Below are 19835 nucleotides of genomic sequence, written 5' to 3'. Positions count from 1 at the left end.
AACTGATAAAAGAGAAATCTGTAATTAAAACCAGTGAAAGAGAAAATGTATGCATAGCAAATAAGGCACTTCACAGCTGCTTTGGTTCAAATGTCAGCAGCAGTTATTAACATTGTCAAGCAACTCTCCAACTATATTCTGTTTTATGGAGAGTCGTTCTTTTTTAAGAGTAGTTTCTGACTTTACCCATTAGAATTACACAGAGCAAACCAGGGGCTTCCATGTCCATTAATAATCAGAGTCACGAAATAATCTGCATAATTAATGACTTTTGTAAGTATTTGATTAATACATGGACATAAATAGGATGTAGTATTTCTTCTGTCTGCAGAATCCACTGAAACGCTGATACTCTGTTCATTACAGACCTCTGTGCTGGAGGTCCTGCTTAGTCAAGTCGAGGAAACAGGGTCCTGTGTTTGTTAGCTTTGACACTGAACAATAATCATGGTTCACATACTATAGTATGGTAATGTAGCTCAGCTCCACTTCAAAGGGTCTAATACCTACAGTACAATTGTGAATATTAAGTTGGAATTTTAAGTTTGAATAACATAAAAAGAACATGTTTGTTGAATTTCGCCATTGTGATTATTATCACATTTTTGTTGTGCCAAGACATTTTGTTGTGTTATCAAATGGCATTTCAGTCCATTATTTGATTTTAAAGTGAGAGTTTTCTTAGAACTTATCTTGTTCCCTTTTTATCTTATTTCTATTTTCTCTTGAGGCTGAATTGTCATCCTTCACTTCAGATTTTTTCTCCGTATTAATCACATTAGAGCACCATACAATGTTTTCACCTAACAAAAGCAAAATGTAAGGGGAAAAAAACCCAATTAATTAATTACGTTCCCGCTGCAGGTGATCGCGTGTCATTTGATTGGCCGAAAGGCCTCATGTGACCAAAGGCGCGGCCACATCGGGTAAAGTAGAAGTCTTCAATATTTTGAGTAGATTCGCTCTTAAATTGGCGGGGTTTTTTTGTCGAAGCCCAGGAGTCACCAGCTGAACATTGTAAGTTAAGTAAAAACTAAAAAGAAACAAACATAATACCGGTCTGTTTTACTTAAAACCAGGCGAACTGGGGTTTTTTAAAAACGTACGTTTAAAACCGTGTCCTTACGTCACCTCGAAGCAGTTTCCTCTGTACTGTAACTTGAGATAACTGACCGTAATGACTGTAATAAAGTGGCCGAGCCTAGGGGAAATCTCTGTCCTCACTTTTACAGATACACACAAACACACCCTCTGGCTGTGTAAGTGTGTGAGTGCGCGTGAGGTGCCACATCGTAACAGGAACAGAGTGAGTGTTGGAAGACGAGCATCGTCATCATCATGTTGCTGCCTCTGCTGCTGTTGCTGCAGTTGTTGGTCTTTGTTTCTTGCGCTCCTCCACGGTGTGACCCGACAGTTAGAGGTAAACTTTTTTATTCCCTTATTAATATAATTAAAATTATAATAATAATAATGATTATTATTATAATTATGTGTTGTTTTTGTTGTAGTTGTTATCACTGTTGTCGACATTGATATCAAACATGCGCGTGAACTTGTTGCATCAACTTCCATGCATCATGTTTCCATGTCGAGTCTCAGGACTCATGTGAACTGGGCGTCCTGCATTTAGGATCATGTTTTTGCGGGTTACTTAACTTTAAACCACATTTTAGTGTCAGTAAATATGACTTGTGGATGTTCCATAGCATTTCAAGTGTACAGCATGTGATTAGAGATTGATTTTACACACATTCTCCACATAATACACTGTACAGAGAATACAAAAGTTCTGTTGCATTTTGTAAATTAACACCCAGAGTTTGTTGAGTGTTTTATGAGGCATTATTACAGACTATTCTGCCACCTAGTGTCTGCCAGCAACAGCTAACAACTGCTGTTGTGTCTTGCAGGACTATGCAAGCCAATATTGGAAGATAAACGTAAGTAACCTCGTGATGACACATGAAATTGTGTAATGTTTTCCTCCCAGCTTGACTTGTGTTATTCAAACTGAACTTTTTATGATGAAAAATGATTATTGTTTTGGCTTTTTCCACCAAAACACCCTGAGTTTGTGTGTGTAACCCAAGACAACCATCAGCCCCTGGAGTCGTCCCACCCTGTTGGGTCCAGTGCCCAAATGGTCAAAAGGACGCACAGATTTGGCCAGAGTCAGTGTTTTTAAGAACATTAAACACATGAGCTCATAGCAGGGTGTAGTCTCAATGTTAATGGACTCAGGGCAGAGAGCGGCAAAACCATCCTGTGTATTTTTAGATGATCAATGATGTTATGAATCATTTAAATCTTAATTTCCACGGATATTAGAAAAGTTTGAGACAGACGAGGATTAAAGACAGTCAGGTGAAGTTCAGGAGTTTGTTTCGAGATGAATGAAGGTACATTTCATGTGCAGGTCGTGTCTCAAAGTGTCTCAGGGTTGAGTTGTGTTAAAAGTTCAGTGTGTACAGTTATGAAGAGATGTTGCCATAACACAGAGTGACACCAGCCACAGGGCCACTACTATCCTATATTTTTCTGTGCAGTTTGTAAGCCAAATAAAATGGTTTGTGTGGCTTGACCAATTTTGCTTCTGTCGTTGGGCATCACAAAAGGAAGATCAAACTTAATCTTCTAACTGTTATATATTTTATACATAACAAAATGCACTTACGTTAAAATACATGTACAAAATTAAAATAATGAAATGACATGTCAGAGTAGCAGAAGAGACATAATTCAAATTTAGTTTTAACATTAACTGCTCCACAGATTACTAAGCTGTCAGTGCGATAGCACCCAGAGGGGACAGTGGTACTGTTGGTTCAGCTGTGTCTTTAATGAGGTACATTTGTCATTTGCAAATGTTAAATGCATTCCTGTATTCTTTTTATAAAATCTAACTAAATCCAAAGCACCTAATGGACATAGATTTAAGATTGGACAAGTTTACTTTACTCCAGGGAATTAAAGTCCATCTAATGGAGTGGAGTGGGTTCTACTGATTATGAGCTGTCTCTGCCAACATTTCTTCCTGCGTATCATATTTTTTAGACAAATGTGTCAAACATGTTTCAGATCTGTCTCTCTCTCTTGTTTTGTTTTTGTTGACTTCAGCCAAATGTGAAGATATCATGTTCTCCTACTGCACCGACATGACCTACACACAGACCATGTTCCCAAACATCCTGGGCCACAGGGCCCGTGAGGAGGCAGAGGCAAGCGCCGAGTATATGCTGATGAGCGTGGCGGAGACACTTCTGGGTGGAGAGTGCAACCCTGACATCCGCATGCTGGGCTGCTCAGTTTTGTCGCCACGCTGTGAAAAGGCCAAACTGCTGAAGCCCTGCCGCAGCACCTGCGAGGAGGTGCATAAAAAGTGCAGCCATGTTTTTGATGGGATCGATATGGCCTGGCCCTACTTCCTGGACTGTGACCGCTTTTTTTTCAGTGAAGAAGAAGGATGTTATGACCCACTGGTTGGACTCAAAGGTGAGGAAATAAGATGATTATTATTACACAAAAGTAATTTTTTTAAGACAGATTCCCATTTGTAAAACAATGGCTATGCCTAACACCCTATGTTTGTAGTATCAGTTTGTTTACACCAGTAAATATTTAGGAAAGTATGACAAAAATAGGTTAGGTTAGTTAAACAAATGGACCATTAATAGCTCTGTAGTAAAACAGCTTTTTTATTTATTTTTTATCAAAAATGGCAAAAACAAACAACGTTTGCTAGCAAGGTAGAAGTAGACTATAGCAATATTGGATCAAAGCTATGCAAAAACATATGGAAATAACATATGGACACTGCAATTGTTAAAAAAATAACATTTTTGGTAAAGTTTCCACTGCAAATTACTCTAAATGGTATTGACATGTATTCCACAAAAGAATAGACCAACTAAAACCACGTGCCATGTGCAACAATTGGTCCGTTGACCTTATTTTGGACACACCTGACTTGTACAGATATGCAAATGAATACACACGTGAGTATACTTTTATACTTTCTAAATGTCACACGCTGCACCATCACAGTGAGCAGTAACAGCTCACAGTTGGAGCAAATACTTTGAAATTACCAAGCTTTTGTTCTGTGTTTTCATATGACAAAGAACTTAAGTGCCGTTTTTCTGCATTTTTCTCCTCAACACATTGTGTGCACACATCTGGTTCGTGGACATGCTAATGTGGCTCACCTCAAAAGTAAACTCCAACTGGAATAACTCATTTCCCTTTGTAAAACCCTCGCCCACACATGGCCCTGTGGCTGTTTTCAAGTGTTTTTATTTGGAACCCTCTGCTGTAAACAGCCGTAATGCAGTGTGCACAAGAAAACAGAGTCTGAGAAAAGACTGTTGAAAGGCTAAAGTAAGTGCAGGATTATATAACAGCAGACAAGGGGGGTGGGAGGGTAGTATCTAAAAATACTTCATGTGTGAGCCATATGAGTGTGTAGACGGCACAGAGAGAGAGGAGCTGATCTACACATGTGTCTGTGTCACCTGAGAAGAAAAACCTCCCATCCATCATACAACTCAAGAAACCAGCAGTGAAACAGACCATTCTTCCCTGGCATGTAGCACAGAGACAAAGGCTGTCATGTTTTATCGTCCCGCTAATTCTTGTTTGTCCAGTCCTCAGATGTTTGGCAGCGACTCAGAGCTTACTAATTATTTCCACTTTTTTTCTTTCAAATCCATGTTCATTCCTGTTTATTTTTTAATGTTTGACCCCAGACAGTAACATTTCAAACAACTGTGCTCACATTTGTAATGGCATGGGGAACATCTGGTTTCCAAAGGCATTTTGTAAGATTTCCAAACTCCATCTTATTGGCTAACATTTAGCTACTTTCAAACTTGTATTCTAGTTATCTTTTTCCTGTTTTTGTCTTACTTTAACACTCTTTTGACTCATTTCCAGCTTTTCTTTTTTGTTAGTGATATTATTATTATGAATTATAATTCATATTTCAGTTAAGTTAAGTTTTTTTTTTCCCCCACTATTCTAAACTGTTTCTAAACAAATATCTGCCTCGTATTTTTACTTCCAAAAAACGAAGCATTTACTGAATAAAATGTTTTAGCTATAAGAATATGAAGGGTGGGCTTATGGCTAATGTTTTCCTTTGTTTTCAACGAACCTTTAAACCGTGCTTTGGCCAGACTTCTGGCATATCAGCAAAACCATTAACATTTTTAAACAATTATTGCTCGATTTATATCTCCTAACTATTTCTTATTTTTCTGCCATTAATCACATCAGAAATCCAGATTTCCATGTGCTCTGGTGAGTGTGATATGAAAGAGTTAAAAATGAAAAGTACTTTATGAAAGTACTCTGTCAGACTTTTCTTCCTTCCTTTTAGCCTTTTTTTTTTTTTTTTACAACCCACGGCCACACTGTTGTGGCTTAGTTTCCAGCTCTCATGTCTGGAGCAGAGGAGACTGGTGAGGTGTTTATACGATTAAATACCAGAGAAAATCTTCAATAAAAATCTGTGAGTGTGAGTTTCAGCCTGCAGTGGTCATGTTAAAAACACTACACTGGTTGTTTGACGTTTGACCGCTGATTGTTAGCACACTCAACAGGAGGAATTAATACGTAAATGTCAGATTTAGAGCATGTGGTTTTAATAGTGTAAAACTAATAGGCTGCCAACTGCATGTGCTGTCATACTTAAGATTATAACTGAAGGCGTGCAACTCCAGTGAATTTCAACAAATTTCTTGTTTAAATGGCAGTTACTGCAATAGGTACAAAGCGATCAGACAGACAGAATAGATTGTAAACAATTCTCTACAGGAGTAAAGGTCAAAACCCACAATCAAATCTTTAAATTTGTGAAGGAACAGTAAAAAAAAAATCAAATTTGTTATTTACATTGTCCTCTTCCACCACAACAATGCCCTAAAAACTTATATTGAAACAGTGCAAGAGCTTTTTAGCTTCTTGGCTTTTTTTGTTGTTGGTTTTTTAATATTTAGAAAATAGTTGCTTTTTCCACTTTTAATAAACGTGGCTCCAGAATCAATATAAAAACGTGGCAAAAATAAATTTTGACAAAGTCTGAATCGCACTCTAAAGCTGTTTTCATAAGACAGATCTTTAATTGTCTCCATTTGGATTCGGCGCTGTTATTATTAGTATTAGCATAATGATTATTTTGGTCTCTAATGGTGAGAGAAAATGTGTGAATATTAAAAAAGGGGCAGGAGTGTAGACATCAGCAGGTTTAACACTCACTTTTATGCGGTGTTACATCAACTTTCCACACATTCCATTTGGTTTGTGCAGTGCATACCAGTCTACGGACCTCCTATTTATACCCTGGCACTGCTGCAAAATGAAAACGTTTGTGAAAGATATCAAGTGTGACCAGTAACTACAGTTATTTCAAGTACAAGGAAAGGGGATTATTGAGCAGTGTTAGTAGGACAATCGAATATAGACTAAGTTCAAAACAATGGGCGGTCGACTTTCCTTTTTTCCAAGTGTGCTCAAAATCGAATTACTAGTCATATGCAACATGAACTGGGTAGAAAATAAACCCCCACTGAGGTTGGTTGTTTTAGTCATCATAGTAGAGCAGAGATTAGAAAAAGACATCAGAGCTGAAGACATGGAGGATTGTGTAATAAAAGTCTGACCTTTTTTTTTTTAGCAGTAATTAAATCAAACATGGACTTACCCGTAGTATGTTGCATTACATTTACATTACATGCGTTACATATTGGAAGGGTAAAAAGCTACTACTATTTGTATAAAGACAACATGAGCCCAGTGGAATCATGGTCCTTTAGTCTCACCCTTCAGGTCGAAGTGCCAAAGCCAGGCTGCATTTGCAAAACAAAATAGGCTGGGCCAAATATTGTGCTTACCTGTTTTTTTTCCCGTTCAAACACTAATACATTATATTCTTTCATTCTAGCTGATAGAACTGTTGAGAATGAAGACGACATGGAAATGGAGATTGTTCCTCCAGAGGAGCCTCAGACCTCAATAAAGTTCACCTATCACACCCACGTCCAGATGACTAGTATTCTAAAGAAAACTGAGGAACAGTGCTCCAGCATAGCCACCACTTACAGCATCGGCCGCAGCACGGAGGGCCGAGAGCTGCTGGTCATTGAGTTCTCAAACAACCCTGGCCAGCACGAGCTGCGTAAGTTAAACTCATCAGTGTCTGTGTGAACAGTCTGCCTCCTGGTTCATCGTCATGGAGTTAAAAAAAAGTGCTACTCTATATGTCTGTCTCTTTAGTGGAACCAGAGATAAAGTATGTTGGCAACATGCATGGAAATGAAGTCCTAGGTCGTCAGCTGCTCATCTACTTGGCTCAGTACCTCTGCTCTGAGTATCTGCTTGGTAATGAACGCATCCAGACTCTCATCAACACCACCCGCATCCACATTCTGCCATCCATGAACCCTGACGGATATGAGTTGGCTGTTACTGGAGTCCAGGACAGTGGCTATGATGACGGTGACGACCAGCAGGTACATATCCTCATTTAAACCAGAATCACATTAACACATCAAAATGTTAAAGGTAGGATATTAGCAAACTTTATTTTGCAAAATGTAAAATTCATGTAGCTCTAACTGTTCCCCAGCAGAGGGTGCCAACTGAAAATCTGATTTTATGCTCCTGGTGCTCTCTTCCTTTTCTGGTTTTATAGCAGCTGAAAAACTTAAGTTCAATTCACTCACGCAAGCTCTAACAAGAGTTAACAGAGAACATAGAGGCAGACAGCAGCAGCACTGTGGATGAATATTACACTGGCTTTGTGTAATTAACCAGCAGATGTCCAGACTACAACTGAAGCAGTTTTAAGCTTAATTTTTTTTTTAAATGATTTTTTTCTTTTCTTTTATCTGTCTGTTTTCTCTTAAGGGTCGTCAATATGATTCATGGAACATCGGCCGGAACAACGCTCAAAACATAGACCTGAACAGAAACTTCCCTGATTTAACCTCCATTGTTTACGGTCGCCGCAGACAAAGAGTCTTACGCACTGATCATGTCCCAATCCCAGACTATTACTGGTTTGGTAAGGTACAGTGTGAATCCTTTATTAGCATTGTAGGTAATGTTATCAGAGACCTCATATGTAGTCAGAATAAATTGACAACTCTTTTAATGTTTTGCCTTGAACTTAAACATTATTACTGTGGTCCAGGTTGCACCAGAGACCTACGCCGTCATGAAATGGATCCGCTCAATTCCCTTCATGCTCTCTGCAAACTTCCACGGTGGGGATCTGGTGGTGTCGTATCCCTACGATCTGTCTAAACACCCACAACAGTACAACATGCTCTCACAGACTCCTGATGATCAGGTGAAAATGTTCTTTCAGGTCAAATGCAATAATTGATGTTGAACCCTAACCAAGTACAGTTAAACTCATTCTACTATTATATAAAAGTATCTATTAAACTGTAATGCATTACTTCAAACATACTGTAGATGTACAGTCGTTATTTGAATAGATCAGCCTTTTGTTTACATGTATTCTCTGAAAGAGACTTTCAGTGACTTGAAATCTTAGTCATACAAAAGAGGACAAAAATGAATAGCATTTGTAATTTTTGCAGGTGTTTAAGTTTCTGGCCAGCGCTTATGCCAATGCCCACGAAACCATGTCATTTGAAAACGCCAGGTGTGGAACGTCCCACTCTGTCAGTCAGAAAGGAATTGTCAACGGAGCACAGTGGTCCAGCTTTGCGGGAGGTTCGTAAGAAAATACAAATACAAATGCTGTGTGGAAGGTAGGAGGTAAAAATTTGACTCGGCATAATTGAAGCATAATCAAGCCACTAGAGGTCACTGTCTGATCATACTTGAGAGTCATGCCATCGTTGAGGAAACGGATGGAGTATGTGTATTCTGGCTGGATTAAACCGTTGGTTCTTTCTCTGTTCAGGTATGCAGGACTTCAACTATCTTCACACCAACTGTTTTGAAGTAACCGTGGGACTGGGCTGTGACAAGCACCCCCCTGAGGAGGATCTCTTTATGGCCTGGCATGAAAACCTGGAGGCTTTGCTCACATTTATGGAGCATGTAAGAACAAGACCTGATCCTCCTCCCCTAGGTTTTGCTGTGTTCATTTACATTTTAGCATTTAGAATATGTTTTTATTCAAAGGAGAACCACAGGGTGGCGTAATTGTGTGATTTTTGCTTGTTTCTTGCTCAGTCAATTCCCTGAAATACAAAAGCAGCAACGTTTATATTGATATTTAACAAGAAAAATATATAAACATCTTTGTGGTTGATTTTTTTTAATCTCCTGTTGTTCTCAGGCTCATCAAGGCATCAAAGGACTTGTTAAAGATGAGAATGGGAATGGAATAAAAGGTGCACGGATCTCAATCAAAGGAATACGCCATGATGTTACTACAGGTGAGGGTCCTCATCAGCTGTTGTTTGGTTTTCACTCTCATTTTACTCAAGATTTGAGTCCTTGAGATTTGAAATCCTGGAGAAAAAAAAAGAAAAATAAGCTGCATAATCACAAAGATCACCAAGTGTTTGTCTCAGGTAAGAATCCCTAAGTCCCTAAGGAGAAGTTTAAGTTGAGGCGTTGAGATTTTTTAAGTAAAATCATTAGTGTTCTGAGTAACAGTAAAGTCAAGGCCAGGGGGACTTACGCCAGATTTGAAATCAAAGGATATCCTGGTTAGTTGAAGACCAGCACTCAGGACTTTAGTCGGACAAGTAGGACTTTTAATCAGGGTCCAGGTCCCATGATAAAAGTCAACGTTCCGTTAGGTTTCCCCTCAGGGTCAGAGTCAATGATCACAGTACTAAAGTAAAGTAAAGTTTCATTCCCAGGATCTCAAGTTTAGGTCAAGTCTCTTTGCTTTTGAGTCCAAGTCACTAGCACAAAACCCAAGATAAGTTTAAATCTAGTCCTTGGAATTTTTAAATCACAAATATGGAAAATGTTTTAATAAGCTCCAAGTTATAGTATTTTAAATCCTCAGTGTTGGTCCAGGATGGGCCGTGGACAAAAGACGTGTGATGATCATGGAGTTTAAAAGCCAGGCTGCAACATTCTGGTCACCTTTGGACCAGAATCTTTTCTAAAGTTCTCTGCACATGTTCATGAAATGATAATTAAACAATACTGCAATCATTGAAAACTTTTGTGTTCTTTCTGCTCACCCTGCCTAGTTGAAAATGGAGAATACTGGCGCCTCCTCACCCATGGCACCCACATCATCTCCGCCTCAGCCCCGGGCTACACCAAAGTCATGAAGAAGGTCCGCATTCCTCCTCGCATGCAGACAGCGGGCCGGGTGGACTTTGTGCTGCAGAAAGCTGCAGCAGATGCTGAGGCGACAGAGGCCAACCCCACGCCCTCAACCGCGGCCGACTATGACCGCTTTGACCCTTATAACCAGTATGAGCGCTACACCATGATTGCTGATATGAGCCAGATCCGTGAGGAGAGAGCGGAAAAGCCCTGGTGGTGGAACTACTTTATCCTGCCAGGTAGACCTGCCCCCACCTGGCTGCTAAAACACTTTTAGAGCACTTAAAAAAGATGAAGTAGAATTGGTTTCAGTGAGGTAACCTTTCCCTCCAACTCTAGTAACAATGTTGACCAGTTGAAGCCAAACCTCAAACCTACATTTTTTTTCAAATATAGTCTAACCACAAACCAAAAATGATCAGATTTTACACAGAGAGCCAAATAAACCAGATTTTTTTAATTTGCTCAAATAAAAACACCCTAATATAAGGAAAGGTTATATTATTATTATTATTATTATTAAGTATCAGTAAGGCAAACTATGTATGGAGTAAGCTGCATTTTAAACTCTCAAGCTCAGTAGTGATCAATTCAGCTACACTGGTCTTACTCTTGGCTCTCACATTCTGACATCTGGATGTCGAGCAGCTCCAAGTGCATAAGCTTTTGCTGTGACGATGGATATACAAAGAAATCCATATACGCAGGCCATAAAATGCAAGACATCTCATATTTGTACTTTTCCACAATTTTATAGCATAAATAAATTTTTATATAGGTTATATCTCATCCAGTCAGATACACTTCGTTGCATTAATTCTTCCTTAATTACACAGTCAATTTTTGATGGTTTCTTGACTGAACAACTTTGAATCCCCCTGACTTCGTCTATTTAGGAGGTTCCTTCCATATTTGACCACTAGAAGGTGGACTATCAGCTTTATGTGGTTCCGGTTTCTTAAAAAAACATAATGGCTGTGTATTTTCATTTATTTATTGCAAATATGAAGCATGCCTATTTTTTATTTTGTAAGCATAACAGTGATAATAACAATAATAAACAAATCAGTAGAGAACTGAGCAGTGGAGGCTGCGTGGAACAATTGTAAATAACAGTAGTCCTGCAGGTCTGGTCAAGTCTGCATAAACATAAAGGAATCATGTGAAAGTCAGCCAAGCCTCAGATTAAGTTTAAGGAATAATTGAAGAAAATCATAGAAGAATGTCTGAACCACTTGACCCATTGCAAGTGAGTGGAATATTGTACCAGGCTTCTGAGAGGATTTAACAAACACATTATTTGGCACCAAACCTGGTCTGGCATGAGGGTCTTGGCTCCTCTTCAACCAAATTAAACTGATCCTGAGCTGGAAAATCTACTTGACCTCAAATGAAGTCAAATAAGACACTAAACTTAAATGCAGAGACTGGAAATCTGCAGCGTGTGTGGCCTTGTTTTGAGAAGGAAAAAAAAAGAAGTAAGGAGTTCTATTTGTTTCTTTTTTTGTTTTGTTTTGTACAGTTTTGCACATTTTGGGTGGTCTCTTTCAGAATGCACGCATTATTTAATAAAATGCACATTGTCCCTATTAATAATATTTATTCAAAGCTTTAAACTGTAAGGTTTATTTTATTTTTTATTTTTGCTGAATAATTTCACTGTTAAGGTTTTATCTTAACGCTGATGTGATCACAGAACCCTAAATAGCATAGTCATTATGTTATGTTAAGTTTTCCTAAATTCCTCAGAGTTTTCATCTAAATCAAAGCTGGAGCCACTGTTCCACAATTTTATATTTTTAGGGACTGTTGAATCCAGACATTAATGTCACAACCAGTCAGACCTTGTGTAGAAAACGCTTTTTTACAAATTGATTCCTGTCGTTGAGGCCTCAGAGACTAAGTGTTAAACAGACCTGTGCTATTTTTTCATATTAAAGAAAGAGTACCTTGTACCGTCACATGCTTTACAGTATTAAAAAGTCACCAACCACCGGGTGAGGCTGAGAAAACTAAAGAGAGCTGAGCCGCTGAGCTGCCAGGTTGTATCAGCTTCATGGTGCTGAGGAGGTAAGTGAAGGCTGCGCACAGTTCACTGAACCTGCTCTGTGTTATTGAAGGATCACTGTATAAATGCGAACACTTCTAGAAGCCCGCTGTACCGTGGAAAACACATGCCAGTAGGTGGCAGTATGGCGAGGATTTACATTTTTTTTAATCTTTGAAATAATTAATATAATGTAGGTAATATGTAATACATTGGTTTGTATGAATTAACATTTCTATATAGACAGCCTTATATGTCAATATTTTCTATTTTCCAGAAGTCGCAAATATTTTGGTACATTTTCTGCAGCTTTTTAGACCTTTTAGACCCTAGTCCCGACTTGAACGTTGAACTTGAACAATCAACAGACTTTGATTTTATTTCTAGCACTTTTATTGGTACGTTTTGTAAAATAATATTCAAAAGTATTAAATGTTAGTAAGATATCCTTTCACCTCGAACTGTGCGCTGAGGTACTGACAGTGAGACACTGACAACATACTTGTAGTCAGGTGTGTTACGACCATCAAAGTCACTTAAACTTACTGACTAAAACATGAACAGCCTAAGCTTAGTGAGAATACATTTATTTTGTGAATGGTTTCCAGTGTGTGTTTTTAAAGAAGCGACGTTTTGTGAATGGTTTCCAGTGTGTGTTTGTGTGTTTTTTAAAGAAGCGACTGCAGCTGTTGCGCAGTTTTCCGTCCGTTCACAATATTATGAGCTTTAATTAGTGTCACCTGTGTCGCATAGCTGTATTTGTGGGAAAACGTGTTGGTAGGAGGGAAAGACACACATTTAAAAACTCGGTTTAAGGGGAATATTTTAAATGTAATCTTAAATTTATTTACAAAGTCTAAAAGACCTTGGTTTACGTTCCGTTACTGTTTCACATATACACATATAACGCCGCCATATTGTAGTTATTTGCAGAAATTGACGTAAGATCCTTTAGGTTTCAGCGGAAACGGAAGTGGAACGAGGGTAAGTTGTTTGTCAAACCTTACCGGTCCAGTTAGCTCAGCCATGCCTCGAATTGTTTTTTTTAAGACTCAAATGTACATATCATTTTAAGTTTCGTAAATATATAAATTTGAATGTCTATTGAAGCTAAGTGCCTTTAGAGCTTCCTCTGCTGACAAAGTGGTATTGCAGTTAAGACCAGTCAATTTTTGTTTGGCCCAGATTCACAGAACAAGTTCGTCCCAGTGGCCTTATATATATATATATATATAATGTTTTGTTTATATATATATTTACATCTGAGCTTAATGTGCAAGTCCTTATTTATATTTTAAGCAAAACAATAAGGTGGAGCGTTGATCCCTTACTTAAAGTCAGTTTTCTCTTGGGATTGTTTCCTTCTGTGTATTCTGAGAGAGGACCAGTCTAGACTAGTCTAGTCTGTCACATTTAGGCCCAGAATAAAACATGAAGCACAATTTAAAATAAGCGTTCTTGCTCTTAATGCACATTATCTCTGCGTCCCAAGTATTAAACACTTAAAAATCAGTCATGTGGATGTAAAAGCCTGGAGGCTTTTCAGGCTGAGTACATGTCGGGCTACTTTAGCTGTCATACAGCAACATCTCAGAGGCTTCTTCTGTGCTTGGTATCAGACACCCAGCTGTGACCTGGTTAACGGAAACTGACAAATCTGATTCCAGACTGATCTTAAAATAACATCTCTGCCAGTTGTGAATCGGTCCGTGTTGCTAACCCACCACATTAGCATAACTGCACTTGTGGTTGACAGAGATGCAGGAGGTGATGCTTTATGGTGTTACAACTGTTGCACAGTGAGCAGTGAGGAGAGAAATAGGATCATGCTGACAGCAATAGAGGAGAAAAAAGGTTAGATGGTAAATATTGTGTAGCAGACTGAACAGTGGAGGATTGCCATCACATGAATAAATGAGATGGTGAGGAGGCTCTGAAAGCCAACGGGTTCTTCTAATGCCAAAGTGTTGGATGATTCATGTCAAGAATGATGTAGAAGGAACCTATTCTTTCCATTGAGTGATTACCCATGATCCTGCAGTGCTGCAACAATCAAGGTTTTAGAGCTCCGGAGAAATATGATCCAAGTGATGAGTCAATTCTCGATAAGAAAAAAAAACAAACACTTAATGTTACAGTGTGCAGATATTTTGGATTAGCAGTGATAGAACTTGTGGTCAGATGGCTGTAGGTTCAAGTCCCACCTTGGCTGGCTGGGGTGTCTTGTGCAAACAAATTGCTTGGTATCGTCTGAAATCAATCACTGCTCACTAGGAATAAGTTAATAGGTAAAATGTGTCTGTATATATACAATGCCAACAAATTGACTAACTAAAAACAGTGCTTATGGGGCTGCCCACCTTTACCTCTAGGGGGTGCTAATACCAGAATAAAATCATTTGGTCCATGTTATGGGTATGTGGACTTCTAATTTGTAAAAACATTTTTAGGCAATTCTGTGATTTCTGCCATGTTCAAACATGAGAGACTGAGTTAATATTACATCATCATTTTTTTCACTTTGTAGATATTTATACAGCTGTTTCAAAATAAAGTGCTGCGGTTGACGTAGTGCAGCCTCAACATGCATACAGCCTAGGTTTATTAGACACCACTAAGCAGCAGAGAAACAACAATCTGTAAAACAAATGCACTTTCTAAAGGCCAGTGTTTTCATCGCTCTTTGCTCAAATGTTAATGAGTCTCAGGCCTGGGCAGCTTGACTCTCGTATCTACATTTGTAACAGATCTGCCGTCGGGTGAACCGGGCTAAATTATGCGACGATAAACCTTTTGTGGCGTGAGTTAATTTCTCTTTGCTCTTTTGAAGATAGTAGAGATTCTGGCAGAGCTGTGCTCTGAGCTCCAGTGAATCAGCAGAGGCCGAGCTAAATGTGGCAGCAAGTGTCAGGCCAAATCATCACACGCTTCCCAGGATTCCTTTGGTGCTGTAATCCAGGCTGTGGCCGGCACTGACCCCGGGGTAAGCCTGGCCTCTTGTTTTCATGCTGTGTTTTTTTTTATTAAGTGAATGCACTTCTGAATAAAACACTGGCTAATTATCTCTAAATTTATGTCTTAATCTGATTAAACCCTCTTAACAACAGTTAAATACAATCTGGTCATCTGTAATCCTCAGGAAATTGATTTGCTCTCTGAAGACTTTGACAAACCCTTTAGTAAGAACCCCTCTGTGTCTTCCAGTGAATTTCACTGTGATGGTCATCTGTTGTATCTGTTAAAATAACAACAGATAAACCAGGCATCTGGTTAATCACCCGGGAAATCAATTCTGTAACGCAACTAATTCTTGCCACATGATGAAGCAGTCTGCAGCACGAATGAAGGAGGAAATTTTTCCTCAAAACATACTGAAGTAGTGAAGGGTTAGAATCAAGATAATGCAAAATAATAAAACGTTTTTTGTTCTAAAACTAATAGTTAAATTATTAATTTAATTTCATATTACAATTTTGACTATATATTTTAGTCTAAACAATAACAATAAATGATCTGTGTTTGAAAAACTAAAATATAGTGAACCCAAACAGTGTACTGATACACATCGCCAAAGAAAAAAATCTTTAAAAACCCAGGATAAATATTTGTAGTATAAGCAAGATGTGTGCATCGTTACATCCCCCCTCCCTCCCCCCACTCGCTCAAACCGTCAGCTAGTCATTAAAAATGTAAAATGTATGTTTTTGAAATGGAACATGATTTTGCTCTGGGCTACGAGGGCAGTGAAGTGTGAGGTCTTTGCATATGAAGAGAGAGAGCAGATTGTTTTCCCTCTTTATTTAGAGACTGTTATTTATTTCAGACATTTCCATCGTATTGTGAAAAACCTTCCTGCTCAATCGAATCTGCTGCAAGAAAAACACTGAGGGTTCCCCCGTCTGAGGGTTGGACCTAGTGATGTTTTGGTTTCTCATTTGTTTTTAACACGTTTGGCCTGTTAACTTGTTTTTGATCCCTCTGTTAAAGCCTGTAGAGGAAAACCATACCTGACATAACGGCGCAATAATCTGACTCATTATGGTACTATCACTCACTTGATGGTCATTAGAAAAATGAAATGTGTGTGCAAACAGCAGGAGTGTGTGAATGTGTGTGTTTAGATTTGAAAGCAGCCTTTATGAAACGTGATGTAGTCATTCCCTAATGTTTTGGCCCTTGGCCTTAAACTTAAATTAGCTGTATTAATGTTCCCGGATGTGTTCAGTGTAATGTGTTCCACATTGTGTTAAATGTACAGTATCTGCTTCCTGAAGTATTTCTTTGAATTGACTTCTGTTTTGTGTATCTGAGAACAAGATATGAACTGACAGGGTCAGAAATCAGTGGGTAAAATGTACGACCTTGACTTTTTCAAAGAACCTATATGTAGCATATAGTTTGCAATACTTAAAGTATACGCTGTGTAAATAGCTTAAAGTTAGCTACAGCTATCTTAGAGGTAAAATAAAGAAGACTTGAACGTTAGAGAACGATTTCAGCATAAGCTCAAGATGGCAAAAAAGAAACCCTGCTAATAGATGGTGAAAAAAAAGACGGTAAATATACCCTTGTCAACACTGTGTGTGTGTGTGTGTGTGGGGGGGGGGGGGTTAATCACAAAAGTAAAGGTTAAACACAAGCTGAACTCTTGAATTCCAACTTTGGCAAAAACAAAGATTTTAATTGACAATATTTTTTTCCTCTTTAAAACTAACATCAGTTAATAATTTGTCATAACCTTTCTGAAGTTTAAAAAGCCAGCATTAGGTAGTTAAAAATCCTACCTATAAGATGGCCTATCTGATCTGATTTTTAAACTAGCAAAACATTGTCAAAGGTTTGCTAAGTGCTAGCTGAGATTAAAAGTTTGGGAATAGCTTATGGCTAGTTTGCTAAAAGTTTGACTAAAAATGACTAAACTTTAACCTCAAAAGCCAAATTACGCAAAAAAAAAAAAAGAATTGCAAGAATTACATAAATGTAATAATTAAGATATTGTGATGCAACTGAGCCTGGGTAAGTGTACATTCAGAAAAAAGTTATCATTCAACTGAGCCTGGGTAAGTGTACATTCACAAAAAAATTATCATTAAACAAACAAACAAACAAAATAAATACTGAACATTTACTAGAACATAAATAGAAAATCATGTTTAAAAATGTGATTGATTTGATGTATTTGTTTCTAAAGTCAAGAACAGTAGTGAAACCTTGTCCTACAAATAACTCCCATCTGTCGTAAATAATAATAAATGCAATTTTTTTGGAACTTGATGTTTTTAGTTCCGCATCAGCACGATCCTCACATTTCCTTACAGCTTCCGAAGGAACTAAGAATTTAAAGGCGCAGATCATTTCCCCTTCTTGTCATCATTAATCATAATTACACAACAATTTCTTCACCTTGAATCAATTTGTGCCACTGAGATCAAACAGTGGCCCTAATGGTCGCCCAGATTTCTCCAAAGTTAATCTATGTCATGTGGTGTGTTGTGAGCTGCAGCCTCTCAGGCCTCCAGTCGACTCGCTCTGCGTTTTGTTTGTCACTGAAACTCTTCTGCCCCTATGGCTAAAATGTAAATATATTACCTGGTCCTCTCCTCGTGGTTGATTCTCTTGGTCAGTTATGACCAATTGACAATCGTCGGTGTAACTAAAAATTCTCATCAACTTCCCATCAATCATCAATCACTTTCCCATCAACCCAGAACTGTTTTTCTCCTGCTTTTATGAGTCAATAACTGGTATGAAATGTGTATCTGATGTTATTAAGATAAAAAGCTTCATCTTCAAAATGTTTGTTGTCCCACTAATCACTAATGACAGGTGAACAAGCTCTAATCATCATTAGTTCACTCACAACACAAACTGGGTCTTCAAAGGTTTCACCTACGGTGCAATTACACCAAATTACTGCCCCAGTGGAGTCGGGGGTGGGGCGGGGGTGTCTCTGTTTCCAGCCCACTCTTCCTGCAGACAGGATGTTTCTCAAATGAAAGGATGGAAAAAAATGTGTGAAAGAATTGCTGCACAATTTCAAAACTTTTAGAAAAGGAAATGGCAGAGTTCATCCGATTAGACAACGAGGAAGAGAATTTATTTTTAATTAACATTTTGATCAATTAGGAATAACTATAATGTTATTCAAATTTCTGCTTCTTAAATGTAAATATAAGTGTGTGCGTGTGTCTGGGGGGCTATTCACAGCACCACCTATAGGAGGTGCTGTGAATACAATTTAAATCTTCTGGTCCTTGATGCCATGTTGGTGGTTTTTTATAGAAAATAGAGTTAAGTGTAAACAGATATTGAACTTCAAACCATAATGTAGATTAATCCATGTACAAGTATATTAAGCATTAAATATATTTCAAATAATTTACATGAGTGCGATATGATAACAAAAATAATCTGTAAAAGCTATAGATAATATTTCTTTTCTGTTTTTGGCACAGTAGTTTCATCAAATCTTAGCACAATTTGAGCTAATATTTAAAGTTAATGAAATCTTTTGAAACCTGATGATGTAAACCCTGTATATTCTGAATGGCACCGGTAGATTACTAAGTCTGTGTTCTTTCTGCAAATTTTTTCAGGCAATGGTCCGGGCGCCAAAGTCGGCCATCACCGGATCGTTGAGACGATCTACGGTGGATTAGCGAGAACCTACAAGTGGCGTAAGCTGAACTTTCGTAACTTGCTAAGCTTCTCATTTATCGTAGAACTTTCCCAAACACAGTCGCACACAGTGGAGTTGAAGTTCAATTGTCGCCCTCCACGACCAATTCCATCACGTTGTCCCAAAGTGCTTTGAACCACATCATAAAGTCACAGTGCTTCAGAGGCATTAGCATTCATAGCCAGGAGGTGTAACACTATAGTGCTGGGAAGTACTGTTAGAAACCCAGTGCAGCAGATGAAAGAGCCTGAGTCTGCCTGGATGTGTTTGTAGTTAGCAGGAGGCGCTTGTTTCTTAGCCCCATCTACTGCAGTTTAAGCACCCTGTCACTTTAAACTAGAACGATGTGATATTTGGCCAGTGACTGCTGAGAATGCTAACGCCTTGGAAGTTGGATCCTGTGGCTCAAATTAAACCCAGAGAAGCTGGAGGACGAGCCAGGCAGCAGAAAATGAGAAACTTTGGTAACGGAATCTCTCAACAAGTTTGTGAGGGATCGCGAGAAGTCTGACGAGGTTTCTATCCTTAAGCTCATTAAGAGGTCCATAACCAACAGAATAAGACTGTTGATGTTTGGCTCTGGAATCTCCCACAGCTCCTCTGGACTAGTAGTGTTCTTTTATTTCATTTTCATCTTTGCAGATGTGGAATATGATGCTACTTGCTTAATTAATAGAAAAAAAATACAGAAATAATATTCCATAAATAATATTTTTTTAAAAGAGGGAAAGACTCCTTTTGGCCTTGACATTTGACCTTGCAAACCCAAACAAATTATGTGTAATGACTAATTATGGGTGGAACACACTGACAAAAAAACCTGTTGGTCCAACTTTT

At 38.4% G+C, this 19835-nt stretch overlaps 1 protein-coding gene and 1 long non-coding RNA gene across 3 annotated transcripts in view; both read left to right on the top strand.

Annotated features, from left to right (window-relative positions):
* Window positions 1-901: 901 nt before the first annotated feature.
* LOC103387068 (carboxypeptidase Z) lies at window positions 902-12226 on the top strand. 2 transcript variants are annotated; one of them, XM_008321569.3, is made up of 12 exons: window positions 902-1017; window positions 1233-1420; window positions 1911-1940; window positions 3118-3492; window positions 6941-7174; window positions 7273-7508; window positions 7906-8067; window positions 8192-8350; window positions 8607-8742; window positions 8936-9075; window positions 9317-9416; window positions 10191-12226. In XM_008321569.3, exons 2-12 carry the CDS (start codon window positions 1339-1341, stop codon window positions 10547-10549), a joined length of 2013 nt encoding a protein of 670 aa, XP_008319791.1. In that variant the 5' UTR covers window positions 902-1017; window positions 1233-1338; the 3' UTR covers window positions 10550-12226. The 2 variants fall into 2 exon arrangements, with proteins under 2 accessions (XP_008319791.1, XP_024917331.1); XM_025061563.1 differs by lacking the exon at window positions 902-1017 and having other exon boundaries at window positions 1182-1420.
* Window positions 12227-13071: 845 nt separating this feature from the next.
* LOC103387062 (uncharacterized) overlaps window positions 13072-19835 on the top strand; it is a 9232-nt gene continuing 2468 nt past the window's right edge. Inside the window, exons 1-3 of the long non-coding RNA XR_522386.3 lie at window positions 13072-13303; window positions 15150-15302; window positions 18916-18996. This is a non-coding gene — a long non-coding RNA (uncharacterized LOC103387062). The remainder of the gene's footprint in view (window positions 13304-15149; window positions 15303-18915; window positions 18997-19835) is intronic.

The sequence above is a fragment of the Cynoglossus semilaevis genome, chromosome 1 (assembly GCF_000523025.1).
Source record: "Cynoglossus semilaevis isolate Cse_v1.0 chromosome 1, Cse_v1.0, whole genome shotgun sequence".
NCBI lineage: Eukaryota > Metazoa > Chordata > Actinopteri > Pleuronectiformes > Cynoglossidae > Cynoglossus > Cynoglossus semilaevis.
This window is presented reverse-complemented; position numbering and strand designations above follow the sequence as displayed.

Bases quoted from the DNA above. Each gene is read 5' to 3' on its own strand.
- LOC103387068 (XM_008321569.3), top strand. From the start codon at position 1,339: ATGTTGCTGCCTCTGCTGCTGTTGCTGCAGTTGTTGGTCTTTGTTTCT. The intron at 3,493-6,940 runs GTGAGGAAATAA...CTTTCATTCTAG, and splicing joins CCCACTGGTTGGACTCAAAG to CTGATAGAACTGTTGAGAAT. The intron at 7,175-7,272 runs GTAAGTTAAACT...CTGTCTCTTTAG, and splicing joins CCCTGGCCAGCACGAGCTGC to TGGAACCAGAGATAAAGTAT.